Here is a 26439-nt window from a genome sequence, read left to right on the forward strand (position 1 = left end):
GGGAGAATGGTTTGGTAAAGAGAGAAGAGGTGGTGAAAGCTTTTCGGGAGATGAAATCCGGCAAGGCGGCAGGTTTGGATGTATTGCAGTGGAATTTATCAAAAAAGGGGGTAACTGTGTTGGTGATTGGTTGGTAAGGATATTCATTGTATGTAAGGACCATGGTGAAGTTCCTGGGGATTGGCGGAATGCATTCATAGTGCCATTGTACAAAAGCAAAGGGGATAAAGGTGAGTGTTCAAACTACAGATGCTTAAGTCTTTTGAGTATTCCTAGGAAATGATATGGGAACGTATTGATTGAGAGGGTGAAAGCATGTACAGAGCATGAGACTGGGGAAGAGCAGTGTGGTTTCAGATGTGGTAGAGGATGTGTGGATCAGGTGGTTGCTTTGAAGAATGTATGTGAGAAATACTTGGAAAATCAGATGGATTTTTATGTAGCATTAATGGATCTGGAGAAGGCATATGGTAGGGTTGACAGAGATGCCTTGTGGAAAGTTTTAAGAGTATGTGGTGCGAGAGGTAAGTTGCTAGAAGCAGTGAAAAGTTTTTACCAAGGATATGAGGCATGCGTACGAGTAAGAATAGAAGAGAGTGATTGGTTCCCAGTGAATGTCGGTTTGCGGCAGGGGCGTGTGATGTCACCATGGTTGTTTGACTTGTTTATGGATCGGGTGGTTAGGGAGGTAAATGGAAGAGTTTTGGAGAGAGGGGCGATTATGCAGTCTGTTGGGATGAGAGGGCCTGGGAAGTGAGTCAGTCGTTGTTCGCTGATGATACAGCTCTAGTGGCTGATTCATGTGAGAAACTGCAGATGTTGGTGACTGAGTTTGGAAAAGTGTGCGAAAGGAGAAAGCTAAGAGTAAATGTGAACAAGAGCAAGGTTATTAAGTTCAGCAGGGTTGAGGGACAAGTTAACTGGGATGTAAGTTTGAATGGAGAAAAATTGGAGGAAGTGAAGTGTTTTCGGTATGTTGGGTGAACTCAGCAGCCAATGGATCCATGGAAGCGAAAGTGGGTCACAGGGTAGGGGAAGGGGCGAAGTTTCTGGTGTAGGGGTGATGCCGCCCATCATGGCAACACTAGAGAGGGCAGGGGAGATGCCGCCGATCTTGGCAAAGTAGTGGGGTGCCGTCCAGCATGGCAACATAGAGATTGTAGGGGTGATGCCGTCAGCATGGCAACAGTAGAGATTGTAGGGGTGATACCGTCCAACATGGCAACACTAGAGAAGGTAGGGGTGATGCCGTTCAGCATTGCAACACTAGAGAGAGTAGGGGTGATGCCGCCTATCATGGCAACACTAAAGAGGGTAGGGGCGATGCCGTCCAACATGGCAACACTAAAGAGGGAAGGGATGATGCCGTCCAGCATGGTAGCACTAAAGAGGGTATGGGTGATGCCGTCCAAAATGGCAACACTAGAGAGGGAAGAGGTGATGCCGCCCATTATGGCAAAATAGTGGGATGCTGCTCGGCATGGCAACACAACGGAAGGTAGGGGTGGTGCCATGCTGTATGGGGTAAAACTAATAGCTTTTAAGGGGATTTAGCCAGACAAGTAAACATTGCCAATGATTTATTGTGATAAAAATTAATAAATAATCTTACAGACAAGTTTTATTATAGATCACATGTATGTGAGGTGCAGACATGGGACACAAGATGGATTCCCAGGAGGGTCAGATCTAGGGCATATGACGGTCCACACCATTAATCTTGATGGGGTGTCTACTGGAACACCCAGTGCTGGCAATGAGTACGGATCCGGCTTGACCTGACACGAGAATGGTTTAAGCCTGGATCAGAACTGGCACAGGTGTGAGGCTGGGCGGATCCAGTCCTCCCGGGGAGGCCATAACCCAACACAGGTGGCAGGGGTTGGGTGATAGCGCGATGTCACATTACCGTGTGGGAGGGCGTGGTGTACGCGGGAATGGCATGGTGTGCTGGAGGGGGAGGACATGGTGTGCAGGTGTGTATGGTGTGCTAGAGGGCGTGGTGTACGGGAGGGCATGGTGTGCTGGAGGGCGTGGTGTACGGGTGTGCATGGTGTGCTGGAGGGCGTGGTGTACGGGAGGGCATGGTGTCCAAGGTGAGGGGTATGGTCTATGGGAGACACTGGTCGTTTGGAACGGTGCACTTGTTGGCAGCAAGGGGGACGCACACACTGTTAGTAGAACCTTGCCTGACGCAGTGACCAAATCCTTGCCTGGCGTTAGGGTCCCATTCGTGTCCTTCGGGACACTCGTGTAGTATCTGACGGAAGCCCGTTTCCTTTGTGAGGTCGTTAATGCATTCATAGTAACTGTGGCAGTTGAGGAGGTTGGGGAAGCGTCCTTCTGAAGAGCAGGAGAAGGTGCCCGTGTCCCAGCTACACGGATCCTCGCACCGGCCACTCTCCTCGTTGTACATGAAGCCTGTTTGTGTCTCGTTGTTACACGAGAAGGATTTCTGAAGCCAACCAGTGGTGGTAAAGATGCATGTATAATATTCTGTGCAATTGCTTGTGTTGGCGAAGACGCCGATCCTCGTACACTCCGGCAGGCCGGCGTAGTTCCTGCATTGGCTCATGGTTGAGTCGAAGACATGATCCTCGGGGCAGTCATAAAATGTGGGTTCTGAAGCCTCATGCTCACAAAAGAAGAACCGACCAACGTTGTATAAATCCACCTTGAACTGATTCGGTTTTTCGCACGTACATTCTGGTGGGTGGCTGGGATAACACACGCCGCCTCCAAAGTCGAGGTCCTTAAGGGCACACAGGTCACCAGAGCCGCAGGGTTCAGGGTAGGCCGTACCATTGACACAGTTGACAAGTGTTTTACAGTCGGCACACACAAATTCACTAGTGCTGCCTTCACAGACGAAGTCCAGCTTGGGGTCGGCTACGAGAGCCCTGGCCGAGCGTGGCTGACAGCCGTTCACCTGTGGGATCTATAGTCAATAACGGTTCAACATATACATACCCACCAACCCAAGTGATCCACATGTACAACCTCGAATTACCCACATGTGCAATGACGCGTTATCTGCATGTACAACCCCCGAGTCACCCGCATGTACAACTCCGGTCATCAGTCATACAGAGCCCCGAATTTTCCACTTGTACAACCCCAGGTAATCCACATGTTCAACCCAAGGTCATCCATATGCACAGCCTGAGTCATCCACATGTCCAACCGCTGGTCATCCACATGTATAACCCTGGGTCATCGACATTTACAACCCTGGGTTATCCGCATGCATAACCCCAGGTCATGCACATTATTATCATGGGTCATACACATGTACAAACCCCGGGTCATCCACATGTACAACCTTGAATAGTTCAAATGTACAACCCGAATAATCTGTATGGACAACCCCGGGTCACACATGTGTAACCCCGGGTCATCCACAAGCATAACCCTAGGTTATGCACAAGTATAATACCAGGTCATCCCCATGTGTGAATCGGGTTATTCACAAGTGCAACCCCAGGTCATTCACATGGACAATCCTGGGTCATCCACATGTATAACACGGGTTATTCAAAGGAGTTATCCACATGTATAACCCTGGGTCTTCCACATGCATAACCCTGAGTCTTTTACATGTATAACCCTAGGTCATCCACATATACAACCTTGAGTCAACCACTTACGCAACTCACAGTCATCCATATGTTTAACCCGGATCCTCCATATGTACAACCCCGGGCCATCCACATGTATAATCTCGAATCATCCACATCTATAACTTCGAGTCATCTACATGTACAAACCCGGGTCATCCACATGTGCAACCCCGAAAAATTTGCATGTATAACTCCCGGTCATCCACAGATATGATCCTTAGGTCATGCACATGCATAATCCCAGGTCATCCACATGTATTGTCCCGAGTCATCCACATGTGCAACCCCTGGTCATCCATATGTGCAACCCGAGTCATTCACATATATAACCCCAAGTCATCCAAAAGTACAAACACGGGTCAACCACATGTACAACCCCCGGGTCTTCCTTATGTATTAACTTTAGTCATCCACATATATGCCTCACTCATCCAAATGTACAACCCAGGGTGATCCACATGTATAACCCCGAGTCACATGTACGAACCCGAGTCATCCACATGTATAACCCGAGTCATCCACATGTATAACCCCGAGTCATCCACATGTACAACCCCGGGTCATCCACGTGTACAACGCAAATCATCCACATATAACTCCAAGTCATCCAAAAGTACAAACAGGGTCATCCATATGTACAATCCCGAGCCTTACATGTGTATTAACCTTAGTCATCCACATGTGTAACTCAGAGTCATCCAAATGTACAACCCAGGGTGATCCACATGTATAACCCCGAGTCAGTCACCTGTACAAACCCGAGTCATCCACATGTATAACCCCGAATCATCCACATGTACAACAATGGGTCATCCACGCGTATAACCCCGAATAATCCAATCTGATTTCCTCTATAATCTGTGAATATTATTGTATTTTCTCTGTACCTTTACCTCCATGCAGTCTTTTTCTTTCCTTCGTGAAAATATTCTGATGTCCATAACCCTTTCATTCTCTAAGAAACTTTACTGCCTTTCATAGACGATCTATTTCCCAAGGCAGCCTTTAACTTTCTGATCCTCTAGATCTCTTGTTCACTGTATCAAACATCCCTACCTGTGGCATGCACCAGACATGAGGAGCGAACACCTACCTCATTCAGACTGACGCACTTCCTGAGGGTGGGGTAGTAGGCCAGGCCATTGCAGGAGCCTTCACGCGCCCGCACACCTCCCATCCCATCAGGCAGGCAGTCCACAAAGCTGCCGCAGTCCTCGGGGTGCGGGAACCGTCCCTCAGACACACACTGCATTATGCTGCCCAACATCGACACAGACTCAGTCAGTGCTCTCCTTAGTGTATATATATATATATATATATATATATATATATATATATATATATATATATATATATATATATATATATATATATATATATATATGTATATATATATATATATATATATATATATATATATATATATATATATATATATATATATATATATATATATATATATATATATATATATATACCAGGAGAGACTGAGTACAGAATGGAAAAAGGTGAGAACAATGGAAGTAAGGGGAGTGGGGGAGGAATGGGATGTATTTAGGGAATCAGTGATGGATTGCGCAAAAGATGCTTGTGGCATGAGAAGAGTGGGAGGTGGGTTGATTAGAAAGGGTAGTGAGTGGTGGGATGAAGAATTAAGAGTATTAGTGAAAGAGAAGAGAGAGGCATTTGGACGATTTTTGCAGGGAAAAAATGCAATTGAGTGGGAGATGTATAAAAGAAAGAGACAGGAGGTCAAGAGAAAGGTGCAAGAGGTGAAAAAAAGGGCAAATGAGAGTTGGGGTGAGAGAGTATCATTAAATTTTAGGGAGAATAAAAAGATGTTCTGGAAGGAGGTAAATAAAGTGCGTAAGACAAGGGAGCAAATGGGAACTTCAGTGAAGGGCGCAAATGGGGAGGTGATAACAAGTAGTGGTGATGTGAGAAGGAGATGGAGTGAGTATTTTGAAGGTTTGTTGAATGTGTTTGATGATAGAGTGGCAGATATAGGGTGTTTTGGTCGAGGTGGTGTGCAAAGTGAGAGGGTTAGGGAAAATGATTTGGTAAACAGAGAAGAGGTAGTGAAAGCTTTGCGGAAGATGAAAGCCGGCAAGGCAGCAGGTTTGGATGGTATTGCAGTGGAATTTATTAAAAAAGGGGATGACTGTATTTTTGACTGGTTGGTAAGGTTATTTGATGTATGTATGACTCATGGTGAGGTGCCTGAGGATTGGCGGAATGCGTGCATAGTGCCATTGTACAAAGGCAAAGGGGATAAGAGTGAGTGCTCAAATTACAGAGGTATAAGTTTGTTGAGTATTCCTGGTAAATTATATGGGAGGGTATTGATTGAGAGGGTGAAGGCATGTACAGAGCATCAGATTGGGGAAGAGCAGTGTGGTTTCAGAAGTGGTAGAGGATGTGTGGATCAGGTGTTTGCTTTGAAGAATGTATGTGAGAAATACTTAGAAAAGCAAATGGATTTGTATGTAGCATTTATGGATCTGGAGAAGGCATATGATAGAGTTGATAGAGATGCTCTGTGGAAGGTATTAAGAATATATGGTGTGGGAGGAAAGTTGTTAGAAGCAGTGAAAAGTTTTTATCGAGGATGTAAGGCATGTGTACGTGTAGGAAGAGAGGAAAGTGATTGGTTCTCAGTGAATGTAGGTTTGCGGCAGGGGTGTGTGATGTCTCCATGGTTGTTTAATTTGTTTATGGATGGGGTTGTTAGGGAGGTAAATGCAAGAGTTTTGGAAAGAGGGGCAAGTATGAAGTCTGTTGGGGATGAGAGAGCTTGGGAAGTGAGTCAGTTGTTGTTCGCTGATGATACAGCGCTGGTGGCTGATTCATGTGAGAAACTGCAGAAGCTGGTGACTGAGTTTGGAAAAGTGTGTGGAAGAAGAAAGTTAAGAGTAAATGTGAATAAGAGCAAGGTTATTAGGTACAGTAGGGTTGAGGGTCAAGTCAATTGGGAGGTGAGTTTGAATGGAGAAAAACTGGAGGAAGTGAAGTGTTTTAGATATCTGGGAGTGGATCTGGCAGCGGATGGAACCATGGAAGCGGAAGTGGATCATAGGGTGGGGGAGGGGGCGAAAATCCTGGGGGCCTTGAAGAATGTGTGGAAGTCGAGAACATTATCTCGGAAAGCAAAAATGGGTATGTTTGAAGGAATAGTGGTTCCAACAATGTTGTATGGTTGCGAGGCGTGGGCTATGGATAGAGTTGTGCGCAGGAGGATGGATGTGCTGGAAATGAGATGTTTGAGGACAATGTGTGGTGTGAGGTGGTTTGATCGAGTGAGTAACGTAAGGGTAAGAGAGATGTGTGGAAATAAAAAGAGCGTGGTTGAGAGAGCAGAAGAGGGTGTTTTGAAGTGGTTTGGGCACATGGAGAGGATGAGTGAGGAAAGATTGACCAAGAGGATATATGTGTCGGAGGTGGAGGGAACAAGGAGAAGAGGGAGACCAAATTGGAGGTGGAAAGATGGAGTGAAAAAGATTTTGTGTGATCGGGGCCTGAACATGCAGGAGGGTGAAAGGAGGGCAAGGAATAGAGTGAATTGGAGCGATGTGGTATACCGGGGTTGACGTGCTGTCAGTGGATTGAAGCAAGGCATGTGAAGCGTCTGGGGTAAACCATGGAAAGCTGTGTAGGTATGTATATTTGCGTGTGTGGACGTATGTATATACATGTGTATGGGGGGGGGGGGGTGGGCCATTTCTTTCGTCTGTTTCCTTGCGCTACCTCGCAAACGCGGGAGACAGCGACAAAGTTTAATAAAAAATATATATATATATATATATATATATATATATATATATATATATATAATCATACATGCAATTTCAAACAAGTGATACTTCCCAGGCCCCTTTACCCCCTACATTATAACAAACTGCATACCCCCCCTTCCTCCGTGGCCCTCGTACTTACCCCCTTCACCACCCCATCCATTGCTGAAACAAATTAAACAGCCAGGGTGACATAATACACCCTAACTGAACACCGTAGCCGAAGACCAACCTTCACCTGGAACTATCCCTTTTCTCAACCTACTCGTGCACACGCCTTACACTCGATATGAACTCCTTACTGTTTCTACTAGCTTTCCTACCACACCACATATTCGCAACCCCCTCCACAAACATTTATATCTACCCTACCATACGGTTTATCTAGATTCAAGATGACTAAGTATATGGTAGTTAAGGAGGTATTTAAAGATTTTGAAAATGGTAGTTGTCAAAGTAACAGGACAATAGTTAGAGAGGGGTTAGAACGGTGACCCTTCTTAGGGATGGGGTGTATTAACGCAGGTATTCAAGGAGAAAGAAAAGTTCTGGTTTTTAAAGAAAAATGGAGACGAGCAAGCACAGGTACAAGTTCAGAGGAACGCACTTTCTGTACATGGAGATGGATGCCATTAGGATCATTAGCCTTGACTGTGTTCAGAGAGAGAAGCCCTTTTTGGACAGTTCGAAAGATTACGGTGAAGGGCATAGGGTGTGAAAGAATGTTAGAGTCGTCCAAGGTAGAGTTAGAGGAGGAACGAGAACCAGAGTTGTTTGGTGAACGGGAGTGACAGCTCTAGTGCCAACGGATAGGTGAAGGCATGGTGGAGCGGGAGCGACAGTTGCTATCAGCGATGCCCATAGCTAAAGACCAGAAAGACCTTTCTGTGGCAGGAGTGTGTGACGTCACAATGGCTGTTTAATTTTTTAAACAATGGATGGGATGATGAAGGAGGTAAGTGCAAGGACCTTAGGGATAGGTGTTTCAGTGTTGAATGAGAATATTCTGCTTTTTTTTTATAGATATAAACTATACTCTGTTTATTCGGGCACGTCGTTAAAAACCGACAACCGATATCGTTTATTTCATGTTTGCTTTACGTTCTACATGGGGCCCTGGGCATGCCTGTGAAACGGTCTCAATTCTCTATTAAGATTATTGTTATAATTTATTGGGGAAAGAGGGAGGAATCTAATCCTCACAAGCCAAAATCGTAATAATTGAAAAGAAAACAAATGTAGAAATTACACAGTAAACATGCTCATTAAGCGTGTGAAAAATAGTGTATCGGGTATGGGAAAAGCGTCGCAAAATATATCACACTTGTACATGCACAATTCACTTGTTTCTCATTATCATTCTTAAGAAATAGTGAGCGTATATATTTGTAGATATTGAACACTTATTTGTAAAATCAAAGCTATTGTTATGAAGCAAGGTTAAGCGAAAGGTTATTCATTTACGGGATTTTTTTTTGGCTTATGTCAAGTGACAGTTGAACGACAGATGACAGTTGATGGTTACGGTCTGTATATGGCCCTGCAGCTGGAAGCAGCGTATCGTCCGAAAACATTCCGATAGCATTACTGAGCAGTTTGATGGTCATAATCATATTTTCTATCTCGTAGAACTGTATTTTCTTCGTAATTTTTATATTTACACATTTCTGTTTTATAACTGAATATCAGACGTCATCAATAATGTAGTTTCCGCATCCTTTGTCCATTCTATTCCCAGACCGGATTTCGAGCAATCCGCGGGACGGAATATCAGTCGTCGATTTTTGACGACAGACCCAAATAAACAGAGTAGAGTATAGTTAGGCGCTCACAACATAGGAAAACCGAAAGAGGGATTCAGGATAAGATGGAGCATGGTAAACTAAAGGTCAGAGGCCTGACGCTAAATATGATTAAGGAAGGTTGGGAACACGAGTAGAACACCTTGTGGTCAATTCTCGAGTAGAAGAGGTCACTTTTCAGGAAGCGGCGGGGGACGAGCCGTTGGGGATACAACATAACAGGATGTATCAGCTGGTGCCGCCGCCTGGGAACGAGGTAGATTGGGGGAAAAGGTGGAATTGTGCAGCATGAGATCCATTTCCAAGTGGAAGCAGGGAACAAGGCAGTTCGCGACCAAGTGAAAGCAGGGAACAAAGCAGGTAGCGACCAAGCTGTGACAGATCGAGTCGAAGTAATGGACTTCGTTCGTGTAGGCGGGCTCTCCACTGCCTCTGCTGCACATTAACATACCAGCGAAAAAAAGTTCGTCATTCATTGGATTTATGTTAACGCACAGATTAGATTATACTTAAAAAAGATTGGAGTTAGAGACAACTGCACTAGAAGAAAATTACATAACTGGTATTCCGAAATCTTGGGTAGATACTAGAAATAGATTTCCTCATCAAATAAGCCATTTCTGGGCACAGCATATTTAACAGTACCAGAGGTAATAAAGTTGGCGGGTGTATCTTGCTCTTTGTTAAAGCTTATCTAAATACTACGCAGAAAAATGTTGGCGTTAAGATCGACTTCATTTTTATAGAGATCAGAGATAAGTTTGAAAGAAAATAACCGAAGGATTAGTTTATAGGCCCCAGCACAGACTTTAGAGATAGACAAAAGACTATAGGATCAGACAGCAGAAACTAACAATGAAAACGATACGATCATGGTAGGAGATTTCAACAAATCAATATCTAAATGGGGAGGATCCCTTTTCAGTAGCTCTGGAGATGGACTTCATCTCAATCTGTTTGCTAGTGTCCTAATGCAATTAGTTGAAAAACCTACGAGCGACGAGAATACATCAAATTTAGTTCTAATTACATATGAGGAACTTGTTATCAATATTGAAGTCGGAGAAAAGTTTGATACAAGTGATCACACGCGAATAACTTTTAACTTTGAACCTAACCTGTAATGATGGTCAATACGAAAGTCGCTAAAAATACCAAATTTTAGACTTGCAAATGTCAAAGATTTTCGAATTACTTTGGACAGACATGCTTGGCATGATATCATGAATGAGAAATATGGGTGTTGTGTGGGAGAGTTCAGTAAAACATTCAAAGAAGTGGAGAGAACATTTGTACCAGGAAAGTAATTGTATTAAGGGTAAAGATGACCAGAGTCAGGGGAAAAATTATCATGCTGACGGATAAGGTTACTGGCATTTAGGGGTTAATTGTCATACTTGGGGATAATTGATACTGGTAAAAGGACACAAGATGTAAAGTTTAACACACTGGTGGTGCTATCAAACACGAGATAGAATGTTTAGATATAAGAGGTAAGAGTATTGCACACAAGGGTGATGTTATGGGACACATGGGGGTATAGCTACTGAATATAAGAATTAAATTATAACACCTGTAGGTAATGTATCGGAGAGAAGAAACATTTACACCAGGATAAAGGCCTGACATACAAGGCGAAAGATGTTTCTGACAAGGGGTAAATATATTTACACGAGATATCTTACACAAGACGTAAAGTTATCTTACTTTAGGGTAAATAAGGTTACACAGGGGTAAAATAATATCTCAAAAGAAGTAAAAGTAACACGCAAAATGATCATACACAAAAGGTATGGTTATCTTATAAGAATTAGTTATCTAGCACAAATAGGTATAGTTATCTCACACAACTGGTTCCGTTGTCTCTAACAAGGCGTTATCTTTCACAACAATGTAATGTTATCTTATACAAGGAATAATGTCATCTTTCAGTAAGGTTAGATTTATAGTTCACCAGGGGTGAAGTTATCTTACACAAAATTAAGTCATCCCACGGAAAAGGAAAAATTCATGTTGAGCAGTATATGTTGTTACTATCTTACACGAAGGGTAAAGTTAGCTGCCACAAGAGGCAAAACTATATTTTACAATGAAAAGAGTTATTCTCAATAGGAAGGAGAGTCATCTCACAAAAGAAACAAAGTCATATTGCACAAGGGTAAAGTTATCTGACACAAGAGAAATTCTTAACCCACAAGTGCAAACTATCATATGTGGAGACCAAAATCATACATATATGTGGAGACTAAAATTATATATATCATATGTGGAGACCAAAATTATATATACTCAAGGAAACGATATATGATGATGTGGTATGATCCTGTTGATGATGATGATGATGACAGACATTATAATGATGGTGATGATGTGGTATGATTCTGGTGGTGATGATGATGATGACAGACATTATGATGATAGTGATGATGTGGTATGATCCTGTTGATGATGATGATGATGACAGACATTATAATGATGATGATGATGATGACAGACATTATGATGATAGTGATGATGACAGACGTTATGATGATAGGGATGACATATGTGGTGGTATAGGACAGCCTGATAGAAAGATCTATGATAGTTTGCGTGACTTACCCGGGGGTCAGCTGTTGCTGCTGCTGAGAGGCCGCCAGACATACCTGTAACGTGGAAGATGGTTATATGTGCCCCACTCTGCCAGATACGTCCTGATACACACAGACACACACAGACACAGACACAGACACACACACACACACACACACACACACACACACACACACACACAGACAGACAGATACACACAGCTATTTCCTGTGTGGCAGGGTAGCGACAGGAATGGAAGAAAGGCAAGCAAGAATGAAAATGTACGTGTATATATGTGTATGGCTGTGTATATGTGTTTGTATATGTGCGTGTATGGGCGTATATATATATATATATATATATATATATATATATATATATATATATATATATATATATATATATATATATAAGTGATTGGTTCTCAGTGAATGTAGGTTTGCGGCAGGGGTGTGTGATGTCTCCATGGTTGTTTAATTTGTTTATGGATGGGATTGTTAGGGAGGTGAATGCAAGAGTTTTGGAAAGAGGGGCAAGTATGAAGTCTGTTGGGGATGAGAGAGCTTGGGAAGTGAGTCAGTTGCTGTTCGCTGATGATACAGCGCTGGTGGCTGATTCATGTGAGAAACTGCAGAAGCTGGTGACTGAGTTTGGTAAAGTGTGTGAAAGAAGAAAGTTAAGAGTAAATGTGAATAAGAGCAAGGTTATTAGGTACAGTAGGGTTGAGGGTCAAGTCAATTGGGAGGTGAGTTTGAATGGAGAAAAACTGGAGGAAGTGAAGTGTTTTAGATATCTGGGAGTGGATCTGGCAGCGGATGGAACCATGGAAGCGGAAGTGGATCATAGGGTGGGGGAGGGGGCGAAAATTCTGGGAGCCTTGAAGAATGTGTGGAAGTCGAGAAGATTATCTCGGAAAGCAAAAATGGGTATGTTTGAAGGAATAGTGGTTCCAACAATGTTGTATGGTTGCGAACGTGGGCGATGGATAGAGTTGTGCGCAGGAGGATGGATGTGCTGGAAATGAGATGTTTGAGGACAATGTGTGGTGTGAGGTGGTTTGATCGAGTAAGTAACGTAAGGGTAAGAGAGATGTGTGGAAATAAAAAGAGCGTGGTTGAGAGAGCAGAAGAGGGTGTTTTGAAATGGTTTGGGCACATGGAGAGAATGAGTGAGGAAAGATTGACCAAGAGGATATATGTGTCGGAGGTGGAGGGAACGAGGAGAAGAGGGAGACCAAATTGGAGGTGGAAAGATGGAGTGAAAAAGATTTTGTGTGATCGGGGCCTGAACATGCAGGAGGGTGAAAGGAGGGCAAGGAATAGAGTGAATTGGATCGATGTGGTATACCGGGGTTGACGTGCTGTCAATGGATTGAATCAAGGCATGTGAAGCGTCTGGGGTAAACCATGGAAAGCTGTGTAGGTATGTATATTTGCGTGTGTGGACGTATGTATATACATGTGTATGGGGGTGGGTTGGGCCATTTCTTTCGTCTGTTTCCTTGCGCTACCTCGCAAACGCGGGAGACAGCGACAAAGGAAAAAAAAAAAAAAATATATATATATATATATATATATATATATATATATATATATATATATATATATATATATATATGTGTGTGTGTGTGTGTGTGTGTGTGTGATGTCTCCATGGTTGTTTAATTTGTTTATGGATGGGGTTGTTAGGGAGGTGAATGCAAGAGTTTTGGAAAGGGGGGCAAGTATGAAGTCTGTTGGGGATGAGAGAGCTTGGGAAGTGAGTCAGTTGTTGTTCGCTGATGATACAGCGCTGGTGGCTGATTCATGTGAGAAACTGCAGAAGCTGGTGACTGAGTTTGGTAAAGTGTGTGAAAGAAGAAAGTTAAGAGTAAATGTGAATAAGAGCAAGGTTATTAGGTACAGTAGGGTTGAGGGTCAAGTCAATTGGGAGGTAAGTTTGAAGGGAGCAAAACTGGAGGAAGTAAAGTGTTTTAGATATCTGGGAGTGGATCTGGCAGCGGGTGGAACCATGGAAGCGGAAGTGGATCATAGGGTGGGGGAGGGGGCGAAAATCCTGGGAGCCTTGAAGAATGTGTGGAAGTTGAGAACATTATCTCGGAAAGCAAAAATGGGTATGTTTGAAGGAATAGTTGTTCCTACAATGTTGTATGGTTGCGAGGCGTGGGCTATGGATAGAATTGTGCGCAGGAGGATGGATGTGCTGGAAATGAGATGTTTGAGGACAATGTGTGGTGTGAGGTGGTTTGATCGAGTAAGTAACGTAAGGGTAAGAGAGATGTGTGGAAATAAAAAGAGCGTGGTTGAGAGAGCAGAAGAGGGTGTTTTGAAATGGTTTGGGCACATGGAGAGAATGAATGAGGACAGATTGACCAAGAGGATATATGTGTCGGAGGTGGAGGGAACGAGGAGAAGTGGGAGACCAAATTGGAGGTGGAAAGATGGAGTGAAAAAGATTTTGTGTGATCGGGGCCTGAACATGCAGGAGGGTGAAAGGAGGGCAAGGAATAGAGTGAATTGGATCGATGTGGTATACCGGTGTTGACGTGCTGTCAGTGGATTGAATCAAGGCATGTGAAGCGTCTGGGGTAAACCATGGAAAGCTGTGTAGGTATGTATATTTGCGTGTGTGGACGTGTATGTATATACATGTGTATGGGGGTGGGTTGGGCCATTTCTTTCGTCTGTTTCCTTGCGCTACCTCGCAAACGCGGGAGACAGCGGCAAAAAAAAAAAAAAATATATACATTTCAGCGTATACATACATATACATACATAAATATATACATATATACACATGTACATATTCATACATGCTGCCTTCATCCATTCCCGCCGCCATCCCGCTAGACATGAAATGGCACCCCCATCCCCGCGCGTGCGCGTAAAGAAGCACTACGAAAAGACAACAAAGGCCACATTCGTTCGCACTCAATCTCTAGCTGTCATGTGTAATGCACCGAAACCACAGCTCCCTTTCCACATCCAGGCCCCACAAAACTTTCCATGGTTTACCCCAGACACTTCATATGCCCTGGTTCAATCCATTGACAGCACGTCGACCCCGGTATACCACATCGTTGTAATTCACTCTATTCCTTGCATGCCTTTCACCCTCCTGTATTTTCAGGCCCCGATCGCTCAAAATCTTTTTCACTCCTTTCCTGAAGGTGGATGGAGAGAGATGAGTGATTATTGGTACCTATGGACCTGGTCATGAAAAGAAAGATCATGAGAGGCAAGTGTTTTGGGAGCAGCTAAGTGAGTGTGTTAGCAGCTTTGATGCACGTGACCGGGTTATAGTGATGAGTAATTTGAATGCAGAGTTGAGTAATGTGGCGGTTGAGGGTAAAATTGGTGTACATGGAGTGTTCAGTGTTGTAAATGAAAATGGTGAAGCGCTTGGGGATTTGTGTGATGAAAAAGGACTGGTGACCGGGAATACCTGGTTTAAAAAGAGAGATATACATAAGTATACGTATGTGAGTAGGAGAGATGGCTAGAGGGCGTTATTGGATTACGTGTTAATTGACAGGCTTTTGAAAGAGAGACTTTTGGATATTAATGTGCTGAGAGGGGCAGCTGAAGGGATGTCTGATCACTGTCTTGTGGAGGCGAATGTGAAGATTGGTAGAGGTTTTCAGAAAAGAAGAGAGAATGTTGGGGAGAAGAAGGTTGTGAGAGTAAGTGGGTCTGGAAAGGAGATTTGTGTGAGGAAGTACCAGGAGAGATTGAGTACAGAATGGCAAAAGGTGAGAGCAAATGACGTAAGGAGAGTGGAGGAGGAATGGGATGTATTTAGGGAAGCAGTGATGGCTTGCGCAAAAAGATGCCTGTGGCTTGAGAAAGGTGGAGAAGGACAGATGAGAAATGATAGAGTGGTGGGATGAAGAAGTAAGACTGGTAGTGAAAGAGAAGAGAGAGGCGTTTGAACAACTTTTGCAGGGCAGTAATGCAAATGACAGGGAGATGTTTAAAAGAAAGAGACAGGAGGTCAAGAGAAAGGCGCAAGAGTTGAAAAAGACAACAAATGAGAGTTTGGGTGAGAGAGTATCATTAAATTTTAGGAAGAATAAAAAGATATTTTGGAAGGAGGTAAATATAGTGCGTAAGACAAGAGAACAAATGGGAACATCGGTGAAGGGGGCAAATGGGGAGGTAATAACAAGTAGTGATGAAGTGAGAGGGAGATGGAGTGAGTATTTTGAAGGTTTGTTGAATGTGTTTGATGATAGAGCGGCAGATATAGGGTGTTTTGGTCGGGGTGGTGTGCGAAGTGAGAGGGTCAGGGAGAATTGTTGAGTAAAAAGAGAAGAGGCAGTGAAAGCTTTGCGGAAGATAAAATCCGGCAAGGCAGCGGGTTTGGATGGTATTGCCGTGGAATTTATTAAAAAAGGAGGTAACTCTGTTGTTGATTGGTTGGTAAGGATATTCAATGTTTGCATGGATCATGATGAAGTGCCTGAGGATTGTCGGAATGCATGCATAGTACCATTGTATAAAGGCAAAAGGGATAAAGGTGAGTGTTCAAATTACAGATGCATACGTTTGTTGAGTATTCCTGTGAAATCATATGGGAGGGTATTGACTGAGACGGTGAAAGCATGGACAGAGCATCAGATTGGGCAAGAGCAGTGTGGTTTCAGAAGTGGTAGAGGATGTGTGGATCAGGTGTTTGCTTTGAAGAATGTATTTGAGAAATACTTAGAAAAACATGGATTTGTATGCAGCATTTATAGATCTGGAGAAGGCATATGATAGAGTTGATAGAGATGCTTTGTGGAAGGTTTTAAGAGTAGATGATGTGGGAAGTAAGTTGCTAGAAGCAGTAAAAAGTTTTTACCGAGGATGTAAGGTATGTGTACGAGTAGAAAGAGAGGAAAGAGAGTGGTTCCCAGTGAATGTTGGTTTACGGTATGGGTGCGTAATGTCCCCATGGTTGTTTAATATGTTTATGGATGGGGTTGTTAGGGAGGTGAATGCAAGAGTTTTGGAGAGAGGGGCAAGGATGCAGTCTGTTCTGGATGAGATGGCTTGGGAAGTGAGTCAGTTGTTGTTCGCTGATAACACAGCGCTGGTGGCTGATTCGGGTGAGAAACTGCGGAAGTTGGTGACTGAGTTTGGTAAAGTGTGTGAAAGAAGAAAGTCGCGAGTACATGTGAATAAGAGCATGGTTATTAGGTTCAGTAGGGTTGAGGGACAAGTCTACAGGGAGGTAAGTTTGAATGGAGAAAAAGTGGAAGAAGCAAAGTGTTTTAGATACCTTGGAGTGGACTTAGCAGCGGTTGGAACCACGGAAGCGGAAGTGAGTCACAGGGTAGGGGAGGGGGCAGAGGTTCTGGGAGCGTTGAAGAATGTGTGGAAGGCGAGAACCTTGTCCTGGAGAGCAAAAATGGGTATGTTTGAAGGAATAGTTGCTCCAACAATGTTATATGGTTGCAAGGCATGGGCTATAGATAAGGTTGTGCGGAGGAGGGTGGATGCGTTTACAATGAAATGTTTGAGGACAACATGTGGTGTGAGGTGGTTTGATCGAGTAAGTAATGAAAGGGTAAGAGAGATGTGTGGTAATAAAAAGAGTGTGGATGATAGAGCAGAAGAGGGTGTTTTGAAATGGTTTGTTCACACGGAGAGAATGAGTGAGGAAAGATTGACAAAGCGGGTATATGTGTCAGAGGGGAAGGGAAGAAGGAGAAGCTGGAGATCAAATTGGATGTGGAAGGATGGAGTGAAAAAGATTTTGAGTGATCGACGCTTGAACATACAGGAGGGTGAAAGGCGTGCAAGGAAGAGAGTGAATTGGATCGATGTGGTATACCGGGGTTGACGTGCTGTCAATGGATTGAATCAAGGCATGTGAAGCGTCTGGGGTAAACCATGGAAAGCTGTGTAGGTATGTATATTTGCGTGTGTGGACGTATGTATATACATGTGTATGGGGGTGGGTTGGGCCATTTCTTTCGTCTGTTTCCTTGCGCTACCTCGCAAACGCGGGAGACAGCGACAAAGGAAAAAAAAAAAATAATAAATATATATAATATATATATATATATATATATATATATATATATATATATATATATATATATATATATATATATGTGTGTGTGTGTGTGTGTGTGTGTGTGTGTGATGTCTCCATGGTTGTTTAATTTGTTTATGGATGGGGTTGTTAGGGAGGTGAATGCAAGAGTTTTGGAAAGGGGGGCAAGTATGAAGTCTGTTGGGGATGAGAGAGCTTGGGAAGTGAGTCAGTTGTTGTTCGCTGATGATACAGCGCTGGTGGCTGATTCATGTGAGAAACTGCAGAAGCTGGTGACTGAGTTTGGTAAAGTGTGTGAAAGAAGAAAGTTAAGAGTAAATGTGAATAAGAGCAAGGTTATTAGGTACAGTAGGGTTGAGGGTCAAGTCAATTGGGAGGTAAGTTTGAAGGGAGCAAAACTGGAGGAAGTAAAGTGTTTTAGATATCTGGGAGTGGATCTGGCAGCGGGTGGAACCATGGAAGCGGAAGTGGATCATAGGGTGGGGGAGGGGGCGAAAATCCTGGGAGCCTTGAAGAATGTGTGGAAGTTGAGAACATTATCTCGGAAAGCAAAAATGGGTATGTTTGAAGGAATAGTTGTTCCTACAATGTTGTATGGTTGCGAGGCGTGGGCTATGGATAGAATTGTGCGCAGGAGGATGGATGTGCTGGAAATGAGATGTTTGAGGACAATGTGTGGTGTGAGGTGGTTTGATCGAGTAAGTAACGTAAGGGTAAGAGAGATGTGTGGAAATAAAAAGAGCGTGGTTGAGAGAGCAGAAGAGGGTGTTTTGAAATGGTTTGGGCACATGGAGAGAATGAATGAGGACAGATTGACCAAGAGGATATATGTGTCGGAGGTGGAGGGAACGAGGAGAAGTGGGAGACCAAATTGGAGGTGGAAAGATGGAGTGAAAAAGATTTGTGTGATCGGGGCCTGAACATGCAGGAGGGTGAAAGGAGGGCAAGGAATAGAGTGAATTGGATCGATGTGGTATACCGGTGTTGACGTGCTGTCAGTGGATTGAATCAAGGCATGTGAAGCGTCTGGGGTAAACCATGGAAAGCTGTGTAGGTATGTATATTTGCGTGTGTGGACGTGTATGTATATACATGTGTATGGGGGTGGGTTGGGCCATTTCTTTCGTCTGTTTCCTTGCGCTACCTCGCAAACGCGGGAGACAGCGGCAAAAAAAAAAAAAAATATATACATTTCAGCGTATACATACATATACATACATAAATATATACATATATACACATGTACATATTCATACATGCTGCCTTCATCCATTCCCGCCGCCATCCCGCTAGACATGAAATGGCACCCCCATCCCCGCGCGTGCGCGTAAAGAAGCACTACGAAAAGACAACAAAGGCCACATTCGTTCGCACTCAATCTCTAGCTGTCATGTGTAATGCACCGAAACCACAGCTCCCTTTCCACATCCAGGCCCCACAAAACTTTCCATGGTTTACCCCAGACACTTCATATGCCCTGGTTCAATCCATTGACAGCACGTCGACCCCGGTATACCACATCGTTGTAATTCACTCTATTCCTTGCATGCCTTTCACCCTCCTGTATTTTCAGGCCCCGATCGCTCAAAATCTTTTTCACTCCTTTCCTGAAGGTGGATGGAGAGAGATGAGTGATTATTGGTACCTATGGACCTGGTCATGAAAAGAAAGATCATGAGAGGCAAGTGTTTTGGGAGCAGCTAAGTGAGTGTGTTAGCAGCTTTGATGCACGTGACCGGGTTATAGTGATGAGTAATTTGAATGCAGAGTTGAGTAATGTGGCGGTTGAGGGTAAAATTGGTGTACATGGAGTGTTCAGTGTTGTAAATGAAAATGGTGAAGCGCTTGGGGATTTGTGTGATGAAAAAGGACTGGTGACCGGGAATACCTGGTTTAAAAAGAGAGATATACATAAGTATACGTATGTGAGTAGGAGAGATGGCTAGAGGGCGTTATTGGATTACGTGTTAATTGACAGGCTTTTGAAAGAGAGACTTTTGGATATTAATGTGCTGAGAGGGGCAGCTGAAGGGATGTCTGATCACTGTCTTGTGGAGGCGAATGTGAAGATTGGTAGAGGTTTTCAGAAAAGAAGAGAGAATGTTGGGGAGAAGAAGGTTGTGAGAGTAAGTGGGTCTGGAAAGGAGATTTGTGTGAGGAAGTACCAGGAGAGATTGAGTACAGAATGGCAAAAGGTGAGAGCAAATGACGTAAGGAGAGTGGAGGAGGAATGGGATGTATTTAGGGAAGCAGTGATGGCTTGCGCAAAAAGATGCCTGTGGCTTGAGAAAGGTGGAGAAGGACAGATGAGAAATGATAGAGTGGTGGGATGAAGAAGTAAGACTGGTAGTGAAAGAGAAGAGAGAGGCGTTTGAACAACTTTTGCAGGGCAGTAATGCAAATGACAGGGAGATGTTTAAAAGAAAGAGACAGGAGGTCAAGAGAAAGGCGCAAGAGTTGAAAAAGACAACAAATGAGAGTTTGGGTGAGAGAGTATCATTAAATTTTAGGAAGAATAAAAAGATATTTTGGAAGGAGGTAAATATAGTGCGTAAGACAAGAGAACAAATGGGAACATCGGTGAAGGGGGCAAATGGGGAGGTAATAACAAGTAGTGATGAAGTGAGAGGGAGATGGAGTGAGTATTTTGAAGGTTTGTTGAATGTGTTTGATGATAGAGCGGCAGATATAGGGTGTTTTGGTCGGGGTGGTGTGCGAAGTGAGAGGGTCAGGGAGAATTGTTGAGTAAAAAGAGAAGAGGCAGTGAAAGCTTTGCGGAAGATAAAATCCGGCAAGGCAGCGGGTTTGGATGGTATTGCCGTGGAATTTATTAAAAAAGGAGGTAACTCTGTTGTTGATTGGTTGGTAAGGATATTCAATGTTTGCATGGATCATGATGAAGTGCCTGAGGATTGTCGGAATGCATGCATAGTACCATTGTATAAAGGCAAAAGGGATAAAGGTGAGTGTTCAAATTACAGATGCATACGTTTGTTGAGTATTCCTGTGAAATCATATGGGAGGGTATTGACTGAGACGGTGAAAGCATGGACAGAGCATCAGATTGGGCAAGAGCAGTGTGGTTTCAGAAGTGGTAGAGGATGTGTGGATCAGGTGTTTGCTTTGAAGAATGTATTTGAGAAATACTTAGAAAAACATGGATTTGTATGCAGCATTTATAGATCTGGAGAAGGCATATGATAGAGTTGATAGAGATGCTTTGTGGAAGGTTTTAAGAGTAGATGATGTGGGAAGTAAGTTGCTAGAAGCAGTAAAAAGTTTTTACCGAGGATGTAAGGTATGTGTACGAGTAGAAAGAGAGGAAAGAGAGTGGTTCCCAGTGAATGTTGGTTTACGGTATGGGTGCGTAATGTCCCCATGGTTGTTTAATATGTTTATGGATGGGGTTGTTAGGGAGGTGAATGCAAGAGTTTTGGAGAGAGGGGCAAGGATGCAGTCTGTTCTGGATGAGATGGCTTGGGAAGTGAGTCAGTTGTTGTTCGCTGATAACACAGCGCTGGTGGCTGATTCGGGTGAGAAACTGCGGAAGTTGGTGACTGAGTTTGGTAAAGTGTGTGAAAGAAGAAAGTCGCGAGTACATGTGAATAAGAGCATGGTTATTAGGTTCAGTAGGGTTGAGGGACAAGTCTACAGGGAGGTAAGTTTGAATGGAGAAAAAGTGGAAGAAGCAAAGTGTTTTAGATACCTTGGAGTGGACTTAGCAGCGGTTGGAACCACGGAAGCGGAAGTGAGTCACAGGGTAGGGGAGGGGGCAGAGGTTCTGGGAGCGTTGAAGAATGTGTGGAAGGCGAGAACCTTGTCCTGGAGAGCAAAAATGGGTATGTTTGAAGGAATAGTTGCTCCAACAATGTTATATGGTTGCAAGGCATGGGCTATAGATAAGGTTGTGCGGAGGAGGGTGGATGCGTTTACAATGAAATGTTTGAGGACAACATGTGGTGTGAGGTGGTTTGATCGAGTAAGTAATGAAAGGGTAAGAGAGATGTGTGGTAATAAAAAGAGTGTGGATGATAGAGCAGAAGAGGGTGTTTTGAAATGGTTTGTTCACACGGAGAGAATGAGTGAGGAAAGATTGACAAAGCGGGTATATGTGTCAGAGGGGAAGGGAAGAAGGAGAAGCTGGAGATCAAATTGGATGTGGAAGGATGGAGTGAAAAAGATTTTGAGTGATCGACGCTTGAACATACAGGAGGGTGAAAGGCGTGCAAGGAAGAGAGTGAATTGGAACGATATGGTATACTGATGGTCGATTTGCTGTCAATGGATTGAACCAGGGCATGTGAAACGTCTTGGGTGAACCATACATAGGTGATTTGGGCCTGGATGAGGAAAGGGAGCTGTGGTTTCGGTGCACTATACATGAGAGCTTGAGACTGAGAGTGAACGAATGTAGACTTTTTTGTCTTTTCCTGGCGCTACCTCGCTGGAGGGGGGTGGGGGGGGGGGGGGTGGGGGAGGGGATACTGTTTCAGGTGTGGTGGCGTGGCGACGAGAATGGATGAAGGCAGCAAGTATGAATATGTACATGTGTATACATGTATATGTCTGTGTATGTATATGTTTGTATACGTTGAAATGTATATGTATGTATATGTGCGTATGTCAGCGTTTATGTAACATGTGTATGTGGGTGGGTTGGGCCATTCCTCGTCTGTTTCCTTGCGCTACCTCGCTAACGCGGGAGATGGCGATTGAATAAATTGAATAATATATATATATATATATATATATATATATATATATATATATATATATATATATATATATATATATATATATATATATATATCTATATATTATATATTTTAATTTATCATTTATTTTGCTGTGTCGCTGTCTCTCGCGTTAGCGAGGTAGCGCAAGGAAACAGACGAAAGAATGGCCCAACCCACCCACATACACATGTATACACATACACGTCCACACACGCAAATATACATACCTATACATCTCAATGTACACATATACATACACACCCACAGACTTATACCTATATACACATGTACATAATTCATACTGTCTGCCTTTGTCTATTCCCATCGCCACCTCGCCACACATGAAATAACATCCCCCTCCCCCCTCATGTGTGCAAGGTAGCGCTAGGAAAAAACAACAAAGGCCCCATTCGTTCACACTCAGTCTCTAGCTGTCATGTAATAATGCACCGAAACCACAGCTCCCTTTCCACATCCAGGCCCCACAGAACTTTCCATGGTTTACCCCAGACGCTTCACATGCCCTGGTTCAATCCATTGACAGCACGTCGACCGTGGTATACCACATCGTTCCAATTCACTCAATTCCTTGCACGCCTTTTACCCTCCTACATGTATGTATATACATGTGTATGGGGGTGGGTTAGGCCATTCTTTCGTCTGTTTCCTTGCGCTACCTCGTTAACGCGGGAGACATGCCTTGTATCCTCGATGAAAACTTTTCACTGCTTCTAACAACTTGCCCCCCACACCATATATTCTTAATACCTTACACAGAGCATCTCTATGAACTCTATCATATGCCTTCTCCAGATCCATAAATGCTACATACAAATCCATTTGCTTTTCTAAGTATTTCTCACATACATTCTTCAAAGCAAACACCTGATCCACACATCCTCTACCACTTCTGAAACCACACTGCTCTTCCCCAGTCTGATGCTTTGTACATGCCTTCACCCTCTCAATCAATACCCTCCTATATAATTTACCAGGAATACTCAACAAACTTATACCTCTGTAATTTGAGCACTCACCTTTGTCCCCTTTGCCTTTGTACAATGGCACTATGCAAGCATTCCGCTAATCCTGAGGCACCTCACCATGAGTCATACATACATTAAATAACCTTACCAACCAGTCAAAAATACAGTCACCCCCTTTTTTTAATAAATTCCACTGCAATACATCCAAACCCGCTGCCTTGCCGGCTTTCATCTTCCGCAAAGCTTTTACTACTTCTTCTCTGTTTGTCAAATCATTTTCCCTAACCCTCTCACTTTGCACACCACATTGACCAAAACACCATATATCTGCCACTCTCTCATCAAACGCATTCAACAAACCTTCAAAATACTCACTCCATCTCCTTCTCACATCACCGCTACTTGTTATCACCTCCCCATTATCCCCCTTCACTGAAGTTCCCATTTGCTCCCTTGTCTTACGCACTTTATTTACCTCCTTCCAAAACATCTTTTTATTCTCCCTAAAATTTGATGATACTCTCTCACCTCAACTCTCATTTGCCCTCTTTTTCTTCTCTTGCACCTTTCTCTTGACCTCCTGCCTCTTTCTTTTATACATCTCCCAGTCATTTGCATTATTTCCCTGCAAAAATCGTCCAAATGCCTCTCCCTTCTCTTTCACTAATAATCTTGCTTATTCATTCCACCATTCACTACCCTTTCTAATCTGCCCACCTCCCACGCTTTTCATGCCACAAGCATCTTTTGCGAAAGCCATCACTGCTTCCCTAAATACATCCCGTTCCTCTTCCATTCCCCTTACCTCCTTTGCTCTCACCTTTTTCCATTCTGTACTCAGTCTCTCCTAGTACTTCCTCACACAAGTCTCCTTCTCAAGTTCACTTACTCTCACCACTCTCTTCAACCCAACATTCTCCCTTCTTTTCTGAAAACCTCTACAAATCTCCACCTTCGCCTCCACAAGATAATGATCAGACATCCCTCTAGTTGCACCTGTCAGCACATTAACATCCAAAAGTCTCTCTTTCGTGTGCCTATCAATTAACACGTAATCCAATAACGCTCTCTGGCCATCTCTCCTACTTACATACGTATACCTATGTATATCTCTCTTTTTAAACCAGGTATTCCCAATCACCAGTCCTTTTTCAGCACATAAATCTACAAGCTCTTCACCATTTCCATTTACAACACTGAACACCCCATGTATACCAATTATTCCCTCAACTGCCACATTACTCACCTTTGCATTCAAATCACTCATCACTATAACCCGGTCTCGTGCATCAAAACTACTAACACTCTCATTCAGCTGCTCCCAAAACACTTGCCTCTCATGATCTTTCTTCTCATGCCCATATATATATATATATATATATATATATATATATATATATATATATATATATATATATATATATATATATATATATACACACACACACTAACACTCACAGATTAAGACAATAATTTTGTAGACATGTTAAGGCAATGGAGGTTTCAATTTTAAGAAGACAAGCCGGGGAATTTGGATTTTCATGATGATAGGGAGTCATGGAGATACAAGTTCTTATTAGAGTGAATACTTGCAAATTTTCTATACCATGTGTGAGTGAGTATACTAGCATGAGAGGGAAATGATACAATACCGGTGCTAGATCTTATCTGGCAGCAAGTGAGGGTAAGCCAGGATCATCGAACTGATGATAGCCTCCTTTTGGTCAATCCTCAATGTAGACAAACTGAGGACTCCTGTTGGCCAATCATAGGCCACACAGTGTCTGCCATGCTAAGTAATCCGCAGAAAGCGATCCCTTAATGTCTGCCATGCTACGTAGGCCACACACAATGATTTCTAAGTGTCTGACTCAGTACCTAGGCCACACAGAGTCATCCCTAAGTGTCTACCATGTATCGCAGGCCACATAAAGCGATCCTCAAGAGTCTGCTATATTACATAGACTATATAAAGCGACATCTAAGCGTCTGCCATGCTACTTAGGCCACATAAAGCGATCCCTAAGCGTCTGCCGTGCTACAGAGAACACATAATGCGATCCCTAAGCGTCTGCTATACTACATAGGCCACAAAATGCGATTCCTAAGTGTCTGCCATGCTACTTAGGCTACATAATGCGACCCCTAAGCGTCTGCCATGCTGCATAGGCTACACAAATATAAGAGGAAAGGATGTTTGATGGATAAAGTAATTGTGGAATGTAAGATGCTCTGATAGGAGAGAGTAATATCTGTCTTGCAGTACTGAAAAATAAAGCGTATTGCATACAGAGAGTCACAAGCGCAGGATAATGTCGGCCGTGCGACCCAAGACTAACTTACCCTAAGGAGGAAGGCGATGAGCATCTGTAGGGAGGCAGCAGACATTGTGGCGCGATAAGAGTGTTGCACTGTGACTACACCACACCTGCAGGACCTTATATACCCGGGCAGTCCTCGCCAGTGACCACTTCCCACATTCTTCCCCTTACCCCCACTCTCACCCCCTCACCCCCCCTTAATCACCTCAACCTTCCCTCCGTTTTCCTCAACCTCATTTTCTGTGCACAAGCTCTTCCTGTTCGCTATGTACAGAGTAGCGAGGGTTTCACTTGACTGGAGACTGGATGGCTCAAGTCATCCTCTCCCTAGAGTTAACTGGCAGATATATCGAGCCCTCCCGTAACCTATGATGGAAGCAACGCTTCTTTACCTATTCCCCGTTTGTTTCATCATCTGGGAGACAACACTTGCATCTTTGCACTCAACAGTGGTAACATTCCAGCACTCAACAGCGGTAACATTCTAGCACTCAACAGTGGTAACATTCCAGCACTCAACAGTGGTAACATTCTAGCATCACATCAGGTTTTGTCTGGCATGGGACACTT

General features: G+C 43.5%; 1 protein-coding gene across 1 annotated transcript; it reads right to left on the bottom strand.

Annotated features, from left to right (window-relative positions):
- Positions 1 to 1567: 1567 nt before the first annotated feature.
- Positions 1568 to 25957, bottom strand: LOC139755236 (uncharacterized). The gene is made up of 4 exons (XM_071673360.1): positions 25892 to 25957; positions 11815 to 11858; positions 4714 to 4876; positions 1568 to 2929 (listed from the first exon to the last, which is right to left on the bottom strand). Exons 1-4 carry the CDS (start codon positions 25934 to 25936, stop codon positions 2111 to 2113), a joined length of 1071 nt encoding a protein of 356 aa, XP_071529461.1. The 5' UTR covers positions 25937 to 25957; the 3' UTR covers positions 1568 to 2110.
- Positions 25958 to 26439: the final 482 nt, after the last annotated feature.

Source organism: Panulirus ornatus, chromosome 19 (genome assembly GCF_036320965.1).
Source record: "Panulirus ornatus isolate Po-2019 chromosome 19, ASM3632096v1, whole genome shotgun sequence".
Lineage (NCBI taxonomy): Eukaryota > Metazoa > Arthropoda > Malacostraca > Decapoda > Palinuridae > Panulirus > Panulirus ornatus.